Below are 15,344 nucleotides of genomic sequence, written 5' to 3'. Positions count from 1 at the left end.
GGCGGCAGGTAGCCTAGCAGTCAAGTGCATTGGGCCAGTAACCGAAAGGTTGCTGGTTTGAATCCCTGAGCTGACTAGGTGAAAAATCTGCTGCTGCACTTTACCCTAACTGGATCTGGAGAAGAGTTTCTGCTAAATGACTTAAATGTAGATACAGAAGATCTCACATCACTCAGCTATTGAAAGCAAACTCCTAAGAACAGCCACAACAACAGTTTCCTAAATGTAGGCCTATGTTGCATGTATGCATTTTTGTTTGTTTTCTATTAGTATCTTATTTTTTTATTTATCATGCAATTCAGAGTTCAATTGAAGGAATTAAAGTTGAACTTGAAACATCTGGAAGTGGAAGAAAATAGGGATCCATTCTTGAATTAAAGAGATCATTAGTTAAAGTTTTATCTCCTATTTTTCATCCTACTTTAAAGTTGAATCTTAGAAATAGAGTAGGCCTATATACAGACATTATGAAAAAGTAGTTCATATTTCTAATGGTAAAATAATGTACTTCCAGTCCATGTGAAGATATTGAACAATGGATGTCAATGGATCCATAACAACTGCTTATTTAGAGGTGAAAACCCAATTAGGCTTTGTTTCGGCTACAGCTACACAGTAACTATAAACTGAGTTGATGATACAACCACTGCTCAAACTCCGCCCACTTTAACTTCAGAGTAGGATCGGGAGAAATGTAATAGCCTTCTTTCTTAGCACGACAAAACAGCTGTTTTCCATGTTTCGTTTCGGTTTTGTTGGATCTCTGGTTTTCTCCATCCGTTTTAACTGAACAGTGCAACATCTGTTGAGAACTTTATTTTGGATAGAATTCGGTCGAAACGTGACAGACAGGTCTTGACAGAGATCACACCACAATGTACAAATGCTGGGGAGTCTTCGTCTTGTACTATTTTGTTTCATTCGTGGCTACACGGCCTGAAACAGGTAATATCATATTTTTTATACTGTTTTTTTTATAACATGGTCGTAGGCTATCTGGTCGTATCTTTTGATATGTTTAGTTTATGTCTTTATTAAACTTGGTTTGCTACTCAGGACGTTTACCGTTAATGACGTCAGAGTGACAAGTTGCGCAAATATTTTCACCACTAAATGTGTCCATACGCGCAAGTGCATACTGAGATGATATAGAGTGAACAGATTACTGTGTAATAAATGAGGCAGATACACGTATTGTGTCTTTAATTAAAATGGGAATGCTATACTGTTGACCACATTTAAAATTCCCAAATGCAGGACAAATTGATGATTTCGCGGGACATTCGCTGGACAGTGTAGCCTACATTATATATTTGTTTTTTGGGCATTTAACGTTAGATCTTCTGGGCAATTCAATTACTGTTTCGTGAGAAAATTAGAGCAGAGGGTGTTAAAACTATATAGCCTTGCTGTATTTTGTTTCAATCAAAGCCTAGTAGCCTACATTTGGCAACATGAGATTTACTGTTGTTGGACTATTCAGCTAACCATCCTAAAATCCCATAAGAACTGATGTGGTGTTTTTGTTATAATAGTAACGTTATTCTATGCTATTATAGACATATTTGTTTATGTTATGTATGATGCTAATTAATCATTATGTGATCTTCCAAGACATTGATTCAGCTTTGATCTAACTTGAGCAAATAAGCACCACTGTGAGAAGTGACGCTCCGGCGCTACACTGAACGACCTCATTTAAGCACACCAGCCACACCTAGCCTATTCATTTTTCTCGCGCAAATTTTGTTTTATGAAAGCCTGGGAGTATTTGACCAATTAAACATTTCTGGTTGGTCTCGGGGAATGTAAATCAGTTAGGAAGCTAGACTTTTAAAACGGGACTGTGAAGTAGCGACAAATATGTTGAATGAGCAACTAATGAGACTGGAGAACCTCACACGTTTGACGAAATTACCTTATATCTTTCAGTCTAATAGGGCTATTTACTTACATGTGTAGCTCTTCATCAGAAGCACGCGTTTTGTAAGTAGTGAGGCCTAACTGTCATCTCCGAGTTTAGCTGGAATTTTGCGCGAAACGATTTCAGAAACGTGATTGGTTGAAGATAGGCTTATAGCATTGGCCTACGTTTCGTCCTGCGCTGCACAGAATATCAGATCTCAACAACGAACCTCTTAAAAGGATCGGCCCCTTTTTTCAATTTTCGCCTAAAATGACATACCCAAATCTAACTGCCTGTAGCTCAGGCCCTGAAGCAAAGATATGTATATTCTTGGTACCATTTGAAAGGAAACACTTTGAAGTTTGTGGAAATGTGAAAGGAATATAGGTGAATATAACACAATAGATCTGGTAAAAGATAATACAAAGAAAAAATACCATCATCTTTGAAATGCAAGAGAAAGGCCATAATGTATTATTCCAGTCCAGGTGCAATTTAGATTTTGGCCACTAGATGGCAGCAGTGGATGTGCAAAGTTTTAGACTGATCCAATGAACCATTGTATTTCTGTTAAAAATGTATCAAGACTGCCCAAATGTGCTAATTTGTTTATTAATAACTTTTCATGTTCAAAATTGTACACTCTCCTCAAACAATAGCATGGTAGTCTTTCACTGTAATAGCTACTGTAAATTGGACAGTGCAGTTAGATTAACAAGAATTTAAGCTTTCTGACAATATCAGATATGTCTATGTCCTGGGAATTTTCTTGTTACTTACAACCTCATGCTTATCGCACTAGCCTATGTTAGCTCAACCATCCGGTGGATAGGACACCGATCATCACCAGTCCCTCATCATTATATATATAATGCCTCAATTTGGCAAATCTGACCATAATTCTACCCTCCTGATTCCTGCTTACAAGCAAAAACTAAAGCAGGAAGTACCAGTGACTTGTTCAATACGGAAGTGGTCAGATGACGTGGATGCAATGCTACAGGACTGTTTTGCTAGCACAGATTGGAATATGTTCCGGGATTCATCCAATGCCATTGAGGAGTATACCACCTCAGTCACCTGCTTTATCAATAACTGCATCGATGACAGTGAAAGTATGTACAGTTGAAGTCGGAAGTTTACATACACTTTAGCCAAATACATTTAAACCCAGTTTTTCACAATTCCTGACATTTAATCCTAGTAAAAATTCCCTGTCTTAGGTCTCAGTTAGGATCACCTCTTTATTTTAAGAATGTGAAATGTCAGAATAATAGTAGAGAGAATGATTTATTTCAGATTTTATTTCTTTCATCACATTCTCAGTGGGTCAGAAGTTTACATACACTCAATTACTATTTGGTAGCATTGCCTTTAAATTGTTTAGCTTGGGTCAAATGTTTCGGGTAGCCTTACAGAAGCTTCCCACAATAAGTTGGGTGAATTTTGGCCCATTCTTCCTGACAGAGCAGGTGTAACTGAGTCAGGTTTTATAGGCCTCCTTGCTCGCACACGTTTTTCAGTTCTGCCCACACAGGGCTTTGTGATGGCCACTCCAATACCGTGACTTTGTTGTCCTGAAGCCATTTTGCCACAACTTTGGAAGTATGCTTGGGGTCATTGTCCATTTGGAAGACCCATTTGCGACCAAGCTATAACTTCCTGACTTACATCTTGAGATGTTGCTTCAATATATCCACAGAATTTTCCTCCCTCATCATCCCCACCAGTGCCTCTTGCAGCAAAGCACCCCCACAACATGATGCTGCCACCCCGGTGCTTCACGGTTGGGATGGTTTTCTTCGGCTTGCAAGCGTCCCTCTTTTTCCTCCAAACATAACAATGGTCATTATGACCAGACAGTTCTATTTTTGTTTCATCAGACCAGAGGACATTTCTCCAAAAAGTACGATCTTTGTCCCCATGTGCAGTTGCAAACCGTAGTCTGGCTTTTTTATGGCGGTTTTGGGGCAGTGGCTTCTTCCTTGCTGAGCGGCCTTTCAGGTTATGTCGATATAGGACTTGTTTTACTGTGGATAAAAATACTTTTGTACCTGTTCCCTCCAGCATCTTCACAAGGTCCTTTGCTGTTGTTCTGGGATTGATTTGCACTTTTCGCACCAAAGTACGTTCATCTCTAGGAGACAGAACGTGTCTCCTTCCTGAGCGGTATGACGGCTGTGTGGTACCATGGTGTTTATACTTGCTTACAATTGTTTGTACAGATGAACGTAGTACCTTCAGGCCTTTGGAAATTCCTCCCAAGGATGAACCAGACTTGTGGAGGTCCACGGTTTTTTTCAGAGGTCTTGGCTGATATCTTTTGATTTTCCCATGATGTCAAGCAAAGAGGCACTGAGTTTGAAGGTAGGCCTTGAAATACATCCACAGGTACACCTCCAGTTGACTCAAATTATGTAACTTACCCTATGAGAAGCTTCCAAAGCCATGACATAATTTTCTGGAATTTTCCAAGCTGTTTAAAGGCACAGTCAACTTAGTTTATGTTAACTTCTGACCCACTGAAATTTTTATACAGTGAATTATAAGTGAAATAATCTGTCTGTAAACAATTGTTGGAAAAATTACTTGTGTCATGCACAAAGTAGACGTCCTAACCGACTTGCTAAAACTATAGTTTGTTTACAAGATATTTGTGGAGTGGTTGAAAAACAAGTTTTAATGACTCCAACCTAAGTGTATGTAAACTTCCGACTTCTTCAACTGTATATATCCCAACCAGAACCCATGGATTACAGGCAACATCTGCACCGAGCTAAAGACTAGAGCTGCTGCTTTCAAGGAGTGGGACACTAATCTGGACACTTATAAGAAATCCCGCTATTCCCTTAAACGAACAATCAAACAGGCAAAGCGTCAATGCAGGACTAAGACTGAATCCTACTACACCGGATCTGTTGCTCGTCGGATGTGGCAGGGCTTGCAAACTATTCAGACTACAAAGGGAAACCTAACCTCGAGCTGCCCAGTGACATGAGCATACCAGATGGGCTAAATGCCTTTTATGCTCGCTTCGAGGCAAGCAACACTGAAGCATGCATGAGAGCACCAGCTGTTCCAGATGACTGTGGGATCATGCTCTCCGTAGCAGATGTTAGCAAGACCTTTAAACAGGTCAACATTCAAAAGGCCGCGGGACCAGACAAATTACCAGGACGTGTACTCAGAACATGCGCGGACCAACTGGCAAGTGTATTCACTGACATTTTCAACCTCTCCTTGACCGAGTCTGTAATACCTACATGTTTCAAGCAGACCACCATAGACCCTGTGCCCAAGAACTATTCACTGACATTTTCAACCTCTCCCTGACCGAGTATGTAATACATAAACTCAGCAAAAAAAGAAACGTCCTCTCACTGTCAACTGCGTTTATTTTCAGCAAACTTAACATGTGTAAATATTTGTATGAACATAACAAGATTCAACAACTGAGACATAAACTGAACAAGTTCCACAGATATGTGACTAACAGAAAAATAATATGTCCCTGAACAAAGGGGGGGTCAAAAATCTAAAGTAACAGTCAGTATCTGGTGTGGCCATCAGCTGCATTAAGTACAGCAGTGCGTCTCCTCCTCATGGACTGCACCAGATTTGCCAGTTCTTGCTGTGAGATGTTACCCCACTCTAACACTAAGGCACCTGCAAGTTCCCGGACATTTCTGGGAGGAATGGCCCGAGCCCTCACCCTCCGATCCAACAGGTCACAGATGTGCTCAATGGGATTGAGATCTGGGCTCTTTGCTGGTCATGGCAGAACACTGACATTCCTGCGTTCATGGTGTAACTCGGGCAGTTGTTGTTGCCATCTTGTACCTGTCCCGCAGGTGTGATGTTCGGCTGTACTGATCCTGTGCAGGTGTTGTTACACGTGGTCTGCCACTGCGAGGACGATCAGCTGTCCGTCCTGTCTCCCTGTAGCGCTGTCTTAGGCGTCTCACAGTACGGACATTGCAATTTATTGCCCTGGCAACATCTGCAGTCCTCATGCCTCCTTGCAGAATACCTAAGGCACGTTCACACAGATGAGCAGGGGCCATGGGTATCTTTCTTTTGGTGTTTTTCAGAGTCAGTAGAGAGGCCTCTTTAGTGTCCTAAGTTTTCATAACTGTGACCTTAATTGCCTACCGTCTGTAAGCTGTTAGTGTCTTAATGACCGTTTCACAGGTGCATGTTAATTAATTGTTTATGGTTCATTGAACAAGCATGGGAAACAGTGTTTAAACTCTTTACAATGAAGATCTGTGAAGTTATTTGGATTTTTAGGAATTATCTTTGAAAGACAGGGTCCTGAAAAAGGGACATTTCTTTTTTTGCTGGGTTTATATGTTTCAAGCAGACCACCATAGTCCCTATGCCCAAGAAAGCAAAGGTAACCTGTCTAAATGACTACCTCCCCGTAGCACTCACGTCGGTAGCCATGAAGAGCTTTGGAAGACTTGTCATCGCTCATATCAACACCATCATCCTGGAAACCCTAGACCCACTCCAATTCGCATACAGCCCCAACAGAGCCACAGATGACGCAATCTCTATCGCACTCCACACTACCCTTTCTCACCTGTACAAAAGGAACACCTATGTGAGAATGCTGTTCATTGACTACAGCTCAGCGTTCAAATGTACAGCTGCTTTAAGCATTTCACGGTAAGGTGAATGTTGTGAAGGTGAATGTTGACTACATGTTGTAGTCAGCGCATGTGACAATTAACATTTGATTTGATTTTCAACCCCTTTATACCCCTGTATGTATCCCACTTAACCCTTAATAAGAGTTGTTGTTGTTTTTCCTTTAGAGCTCCCATCACCAAGAAATGTGACTTTCTCTTGGACGAACGAGTTCTGCTGGGAGCTTTCATGGAGTCTACCGGAGAATGTTGATAGTCAGAGATGGAGATACCATGTCAAAATGTCACAGATCGGCCAGGTGAGGAAAACGTTACAGGCCGGCCTAGCTACCATCGGTCAACCGAATAGAGTTGTCTGTTGAACATGATTGACTGTCTGCCCACTGTTTTCCAATGGCTTGTTGGCCTACAGATGTGCAGTTATATAAACACGTCCTCGTACTGCTGCAGTACTTGTATTCTGGCACTAGATCAAGTTAAAAAGCTAATGTTGTACTTTACTTTGGATTATTTTATTTTTTTTAGATTACATTTATTGTCCTCTGAAGCCAAAATAATTTTTCACAGACTCATACTGAACATCTCCATGAAACACTAAACGAACAACCCATCATCACCCAGACTAAGGCTTCATCCCAAATGGCACTCTGTGCTCTATATACTGCACTACTTTTGACCAGAGCTCTATGGGCACATTAAACAGTGGTAGATAGCCCCTTATTCCTGTTAAGTTCCTAAATTCATTCCCTCTGTAATATCTTGAATTCTTCTCCTCACAGAAGGACATAAACAAGACCAGGAAGGAAACCCGGTTAGAGGAGTGTTATCCTCTCATGGGAGGTGTGCGTTTCCTCATACAAACTCAGTGTGATCACAGTAAACGGATGAGTCAAACTGTAGTTCACACCATCCCTGCCCCCACAGGTTGGTTTTCAACAACAGAATGTTCTCCTAAACAACTCTGTCACTCTCTATTGGCTGTTTTTCCAAATCAGATTAAACCTAGTATTGGAAACAAAGCATTTTTTAAGGATCTCCATAAACATACTTTTTAGGCCAGTACCTGACAATCTCTGTCCAGGGAACTGGCCATATACAGTATACTACAGAGTTAATGTCATTGACTTGGGTATAAATCTCTCTCTCTCGCTCTCTACCCTCTCGCTCTTTCTCTCTCCTATAACAGAGTTGGTGAAGAACTTCAAATGTTTTCTCTACTCCTCTAATGCCATGAACTGCAGCTGGCTCCTAGCCAATCAGGTCCCAGAAGACCTCCAGCTTTACTACGGGTGAGAACAATTCTACTTCCTGCTTCTCCACCACTCACGGTCCAATACAAGGCTAACTGTGGAAGAGTGTTTATATTCAACAAAATATAGATGAAGAGTTACAAAGATAGTCTTTGTTTGGCTGGTTTTTCAGTTGTTATATCTATGACCCAATGTTTTTCCTGATTGGGTCATGTGGTTAGGAAATATTTAGGACCGTAACTATGACAACACCTATACAATCTCAGTCCCGTCATTTCTGATGTTTCAGGTTTAAAAATATGAGTAAGGTATCAGAATGCAATGAGTACCTGTACAACGGCAATCAGAGGACAGGATGTCATCTGAGAGTAGACTTCCACATACGGATCTTCTTCCAGGTCAATGGGACTCTCAACGGTTCATCGGTACGGAATACCTTCGAGGTGGATCCTCGTGAACATGGTAAGACTAAAACTACTCTATTTTCACTCTTCAGGCTAAATCTGAGGCTAAAATCTAAATAATAAATAGTCTGAGTCATTATAGTTTCCTTATTATTTAATTAACATCATCGTAATCACGTTGCATCAACATCCCGTGGCGATTTGGCTTAATTTGTTTCTAATTTTCATCAATGTATACAGTTTTTCTCTCAAAGGTTGCTTTATTAACTCTTTCTCTGTCCATGCTTCCTGCAGTGCAGCCCATACCTCTTGAATTGAAGATCACAGAGGAAGGGAGCAATCTCAATATTAGCTGGATTTCCCCAGAAATACAACATCCACACTGTTGGAAGTACATCATCAACTATACCAGATGTAAAACACCTGAGGTAAGGAAAGAGAAGTATGGGCAGTGATTCTGCCATTGTTTCGTTTTAGCACTTGTCTCCAAAAATGTTATTGTCTTTTACAACCAGCCACTGTATAAAGTACACTTTTATTTATAAACTTTGTTGTCTTGAATTACAGTATGTAGGTTTAGTAGAGTAAAAGCACTCAAATGTCTGTTGCTGTAATGTCGTTCCAGAGTAAGTCCTTAGAAGAGAAGACTTGGATCATGGTGAACTATGACCCTCACTGTCAGTACCGTGTTCGCATTAAACCCATCTTTTTACAAGTGTGTGGTATGGGAGAGGGTGACTGGACTGAGGAGGAAATATATGGTATGGTTTCCCCGTTCTTTCTTTCTTCTTGCGCCATCCTCTCTCATAATTATAAGCTAAATAAAATGGAGCTGGTAGAATCAAATTGTATTTGCCACATGCGCCGAATACAACAGGTGTAGGTAGACCTTACAATGAAATGCTTACTTACAAACCCTTTTGAGTTAAAGTGACTGTGCATAGATAATAAACAGAGAATAGCAGCAGCGTAAAAGGGAGGGGGGGGGGGGGCAATGCAAATAGTCTGGGTAGCCATTTTATTAGCTGTTAAGAAGTCTTTTGGACCTAGATTTGGCGCTCCAGTAGCTCTTGCCGTTTGGTAGCAGAGAGAACAGTCTATGACTAGGGTGGCTGGAGTCTTTGACCATTTCTAGGGCCTTCCTCTGATACCACCTGGTATAGAGGTCCTGGATGGCAGGAAGCTTGGCCCCCGTTATGTACTGGGCCGTACGCACTACCCTCTGTAGTTCCTTGCGATCTGAGGCCAAGCAGTTGCCATACCAGGCAGTGATGCAACCAGTCAGGATGCTCTCAATGGTGCAGCTGTAGAACGTTTTGAGGATCTGAGGACCCGTGCAAAATATTTTCAGTCTCTTGAGGGGGAATAGGCTTTGTCATGCTCGCTTCACCTTGGTGTGTTTAGACCATGATAGTTTGTTGTTGATGTGGACACCAAGGAACTTGAAGCTCTCAACCTGCTCCACTACAGCCCCATCGATGAGAATGGGGGAGTGCTCGGTCCTCCTTTTCCTGTATTCCACAATCATCGCCTTTGTCTTGATCACATTGAGGGAGAGGTTGTTGTCTAGGCACCACATGGCCAGGTCTCTGACCTCCTCCCTATAGGTTGTCTCATCGTTGTCGGTGATCAGGCCTACCACTGTTGTGTCATCGGCAAACTTAATGATGGTGTTGTAGTCATGCCTGGCCATGCAGTCATAAGTGAACAGGGAGTACAGGAGGGGACTGAGCACACACCCCTGAGGGGCTCCCATAGTCACTTTAACCATACCTACATGTACATACTACCTCAATAAGCCTGACTAAATGGTGTCTGTATATAGCTTTGCTACTCTTATTTTCAAATGTCTTTTTACTATTGTTTTATTTCTTTACTTACCTACACACACACACACACATACCTTTTTTTCGCACTATTGGTTAGAGCCTGTAAGTAAGCATTTCACTGTAAGGTCTACACCTGTTGTATTCGGCGCACGTGACAAATAAACTTTGATTTGATTTGACATACACAATCCATGTCTCAATTGTCTCAAGGCTTTAACATCTTTATTTAAGCAGTCTCCTCCCATTCATGGACACTGATTGAAGTGGATTTAACATCTTATTAGCTGGTTATATGTAAACCTCTATCCTGACGTTGTTGTTTGTTTGTTTAGGTAAAGATGGGAATCGGGATTGGCACCTGCATGTTGCAGCCTTCTTCATTTCAGTCATGGCGGTTATAGTTTCCATCCTGGTTTGTTTCTGTATAAGGAAGTGAGTACACATCAATCTATACACGTCTGAATTCACTCCACAAAATATGGGATACTGCAATCTCTGAATGGTGATGAATATATTGTAGGTCCTTTTTTAGATATTATACCAAATGACTGTGTCTTCTGCCTATAGATACAAGGACAAGATCCTCCCCAAAGTTCCCAAGCCAACCAACCTCATCAGTGATATGTTCAACAACAACAATGAGATGAGCGTTAATGAGAACCTCTACATCCCAGCACAAGAGGAAGTAGACTGTAAGATCACCCTAGTACAAGACCCTCTTCCTCAGCAGTCGTGAGAAACAACATGAATATACAGTGAACCTGTGGACAAGCTGGTAGTGGCCCAGCAGACTGGGAGGACCTCAGTGTTTTAATCTTGTGTGGTGGTGGCTTTTTGACTCAACATGAGATACTTTGAGAATTAACACCGGTAACCGGGATCCCGGGACTGTCCCAGGACCACTCTTCACATTTCCTGAAAAAATAAAATGACAGGACCCGAGAAATTACAACATTTCCCACCAATGTTGCACTAATGCAATTCCACAAAATACACATGCGCAGCAGTAAATTAGCTAAAAATAAAATAGCACATTATCCAAACAGGTAAGCCTTTACCTTAGCTTATTTACTTCACACAAAGTCTCCATAAATTCAAAGCACACACATACTTGACACTGCTTGACTGCACACGAGAACCGAATGCAGTTTAGAGTTATCGTCAGAACTGAAAATTCGATCCCGGTCCAACCCGAGCCTGGTGAGATGAAGTCGGATTCCAGGCCTAGTCCGACATCACAGAAATAAAATTAGCCCGAACGCGAAAAAAGGCATATTTCTGGAAAACAGTAGGCTATGTTGATTTAAACTGGTGTTGAGAACAACATGGCGGAGGTGGGCGGCAGCGGAGTGAGGAGATGAGGAAACAGACATTGGGCCAGGAAAAGCACAGAGAGGAAAACTCGCCTTATTATGATCATCTGAATGATGAAAATATTGTAAAAAGGTATTCTAATGCAATTGAAGGCATGTATCAAATTCATGCTTATACTGAATCTCCCGAAGTCATATCCAACCGTTATACTAATTCAAAGCAATAGTTGTGTGTGGTCACGTAGATTATAATTTCAGCACCGCTTTGACCGGGGCAGCGCCATCACGGTGCTTTGAGACAAGCTTGGGGGGGGACTCGTCTAGATAAATCAATCAATTTCACATTTTTGTTTTCATTGAATCTCCGTTTGGATATTTGGTAACCATTAGGCTACGTTGTAGTGTGCTAATGATCATCTTTTTTGCTCTATTTTGCTCTTCACTCGCGTAGTGGCTTATCCTACTCCCAACCAAAAGTCTGTGACATATCTGATAATCAATCAATGTGATTTTGTTTCACTGAATCTCTGTTTTGTATATTTGGTCGATTGCTCTCTGGCTGTACAAGTTGAAATGAAAGCTCATTTATTCATTTCCTCATCTATCACTGATCAGAAACATTTAGCATGCAATAATGTAGCCTAAATCAAGTGTATTATTTATCTATTGACTCACTAGCCTTTATATAAAGGCTATTTTTCTATCGTCCCAATCCCACTGAAACCCCAAATCCTTCATTGTAATCCATAGGTTGCTTTATCAGAGCACGTCTCACCTATGCATGTCATAATACCGCTATAACATTTCCCCCGCCTCTCTGCACTGTCTCGTATTGCTGCCCTAATGAGAGCTTCAATAGAGAATGTGTGGTCAACAAACGATATGAGAGTAGATGTGAACAGTTGGTCCCTGTTAAGATACTGTAGTGGAAATGTTAGTGTCCTCTGTGTCTCTGCATGTTGTTTCCTGATTCTCGTGTTAGGATGTCCTGTGACTGCTCTCAGGAAAAGGACTGATAGAAGAAGAACAGAAAGAAGGGAACACATTGTTACTTTGGTCCAACGCCTAGAAACTATGTGTGCGCGGTCATTATCAGCTTATTGCACCCTGAGAGCTGAGACGCCTAGTTTGTGCATCAGTATAAAGAGTGCTGAAGGGAGAGCAGCCCTTCAGAGCTTCTGACAGACTTTGTTGTAACCTCTCTGGCCGATATCAATAAAGATTTGTTCATTTAACTTTGACTTGGAGTCCTTAGTGGTAATTTCCACGACAATACCTTCATATTTAAACCATTTCCTCTCTTCATCTCCCTGTTTTTCATGAGCTGATCTGCTGTCTGTAAAATCATCAACTCGATTTTGCCAATTATCACTCAATCAAAATGCATTTATAAAGCCCTTTTTACATCACCAGATGTCACAAAGTCCTTATACAGAAACCCAGCCTAAAATCCCAAACAGCAAGCAATGCAGATGTAGAAGTACACTGGATAGGAAAAAATCCCTAGAAAGGCAGGAACCTAGGAAGAAACCTAGAGAGGAACCAGGCCAGCACCTCAGGAGTAAATGTCAGTTGGCTTTTCATAGCATTTAGAGGTCGAGACAGCAGGTGCGGTAGAAAAAGAGAGAGCCGAAAACAGTAGGTCCGGGACAAGGTAGCATGTCCGTTGAACAGGTCAGAGTTCCATAGCCGCAGGCAGAACAGTTGAAACTGGAGCAGCAGCAAGACCAGATGGACTGGGGACAGCCAGGAGTCATCAGGCCAGGTAGTCCTGAGGCATGGTCCTCCGGGAGGAGTGGGATAGAGAGAATTAGAGGGAGCATACTTAAGTTCACACAGGACACCAGATAAGACAGGAGAATTACACCAGATATAACAGACTGACCCTAGCCCCCCCGATACATAGACTATTGCACCATAGATACGGAGGCTGAGACAGGGGGGGGGGGGGGGGTTGGGGGACACTGTGGCCCTGTTCGACAATACCCCCGGATAGGGCCAACCAGGCAGGATATAACCCCACCCACTTCGCCAAAGCATAGCCCCCACACCACTAAAGGGATATGAACAGACCACTAACTTACTTCCCTGAGACAAGGCTAAGTATAGCGTACGAAGATCTCCTCCACTGCACAAACCCAAGGGGGTGCAAGACGGGACAGGAAGATCACGTCAGTGACTCAACCCACGCAAGTCGGGTATAGTGCAAAAAAGCCTGGCACTGCGCTATACTGCCATCTATCTGTCGTCCTGGGAACAATAGATATATTCAGTGAAGTGATTCAGGCCTGCATTAAACACATTGAATTGAAATTGTATCATTATGTATTATGAATGGAAAATAGGAAATTCACCGTGAGCCGCAAATGAATGCAGCTTGCAGGCCGCACAATGAGTGCCACTGGTGTAGTCCAATTAGGGTTTCCAATCTCTCCAAAAGAATGTGGCGATCGATGGTGTCAAAAGCGGCACTAAGATCTAGGAGAACAAGGACAGAGTTAGAGCCTTGGTCTGAAGCCATTAAAAGTTCATTTGTCACCTTCACGAGTGCAGCCTCAGTACTATGATGGGGTCTAAAACCAGACTGAAGCATTTCGTATACATTATTTGTCTTCAGGAAGGCAGTGAGTTGCTGCGCCACAGCTTTTTCAAAATAAATTGAGAGGAATGGGAGATTCGATATAGGCCGATAGTTTTTTACATTTTCCGGGTCAAGGCTTGGCTTTTTCAAGAAAGGCTTTATTACTGCCACTTTTAGTGAGTTTGGTACACATTCAGAGGATAGAGAGCCGTTTATTATGTTCAACATAGGAGGGCCAAGCACAGGAAGCAGCTCTTTCAGTAGTTTAGTTGGAATAGGGTCCAGTATGTAGCTGGAAGGTTTAGAGACCATGACTATTTTCGTGAATGTGTCAAGAGATACAGGATTAAAAAACTTGAGTGTCTCCTTTGATTCTAGGTCCTAGCAGTTCTGTGCAGACTCAGAACAACTGAGCTTTGGAGGAATACACAGATTCAAAGAGGAGTCCATAATTTGCTTTTTAATGATCATGATCTTTTCGTCGAAGAAGTTCATGAATTGATCACTGCTGAAGTGAAGCCATCCTCTCTTGGGGAATGCTGCTTTTTAGTTAGCTTTGCGACACTATCAAAAATATTTCTCCTCAATTAGGTTGGAAAATTAGGCTGATCGAGCAGGTTCTTTGATATTGCACGGTACTGTCTTTCCAAGCTAGAAGACTTCCAGTTTGATGGAGCGTCATTTCCGTGCCCATTTTCTGGGAGCTTGCTTCAGGGCTTGGGTATTTTCTGTATACCAGCGAGCTAATTTCTTGTGATAACTGTTTTTTGTTTTTAGGGATGCGACTGCATCTAGGGTTTTACGCAAGGTTAAATGTAGAGCCTCAGTTAGGTGGTTAACTGATTTTTGTACTCTGACGTCCTTGGGTAGGTGGAGGGAGTCTGGCAGGGCATCTAGGAATCTTTGGGTTGTTCGAGTTTTTATAGCGCAGCTTTTGATAATCCTTGGTTGGGGTCTGAAAACGTAATAAGATTGTTGTACGACAGATCCAAAATAATTATTATGCAGGACAAAACTATATCCAGGGTATGACTGTCGCAATACGTAGGTCCAGAAACATGTTGGACAAAACCCACTAAGTTTATCATGGCTCCGAATGCCTTTTGGAATTGGTCTGTGGACATTTCCATGTGAATATTGAAGTCACCAAAAATTTGAATATTATCTGCAATGACTACAATGTCCGATAGGAATTCAGGGAACTCAGTGAGGAACGCTGTATACAGTCCAGGAGGTCTGTAAACAGTAGCTATAAAAAAGTGTTTGTGTAGGCTGCATAGATTTCATGACTAGAAGCTCAAAAGACTAAAACACAGTAATTATTTTGGGGTATATTTTCTGTCGTAAATGTTAGCAGCACCTCCGGCCTTTGCGAGATGGGCGGGGGTTATGGTTACTAGTGTAACCAT

The 15,344-nt window shown here is 41.8% G+C and overlaps 1 protein-coding gene across 1 annotated transcript; it reads left to right on the top strand.

Moving 5' to 3' along the window:
• The first annotated feature begins 663 nt into the window (after positions 1-663).
• LOC139561654 (interleukin-13 receptor subunit alpha-1-like) lies at positions 664-12,595 on the top strand. Its single transcript, XM_071378903.1, has 9 exons — positions 664-945; positions 6,727-6,857; positions 7,338-7,482; positions 7,745-7,847; positions 8,098-8,270; positions 8,507-8,640; positions 8,838-8,973; positions 10,374-10,473; positions 10,609-12,595. The coding sequence occupies exons 1-9, from the start codon at positions 876-878 to the stop codon at positions 10,775-10,777; spliced, it is 1,161 nt and encodes a 386-aa protein (XP_071235004.1). The 5' UTR covers positions 664-875; the 3' UTR covers positions 10,778-12,595.
• Positions 12,596-15,344: the final 2,749 nt, after the last annotated feature.

The sequence above is a fragment of the Salvelinus alpinus genome, chromosome 31 (assembly GCF_045679555.1).
Source record: "Salvelinus alpinus chromosome 31, SLU_Salpinus.1, whole genome shotgun sequence".
Taxonomy (NCBI): domain Eukaryota; kingdom Metazoa; phylum Chordata; class Actinopteri; order Salmoniformes; family Salmonidae; genus Salvelinus; species Salvelinus alpinus.
The sequence above is the reverse complement of the archived record's forward strand: the minus strand, read 5'-3'. Positions and strand labels throughout refer to the sequence as shown.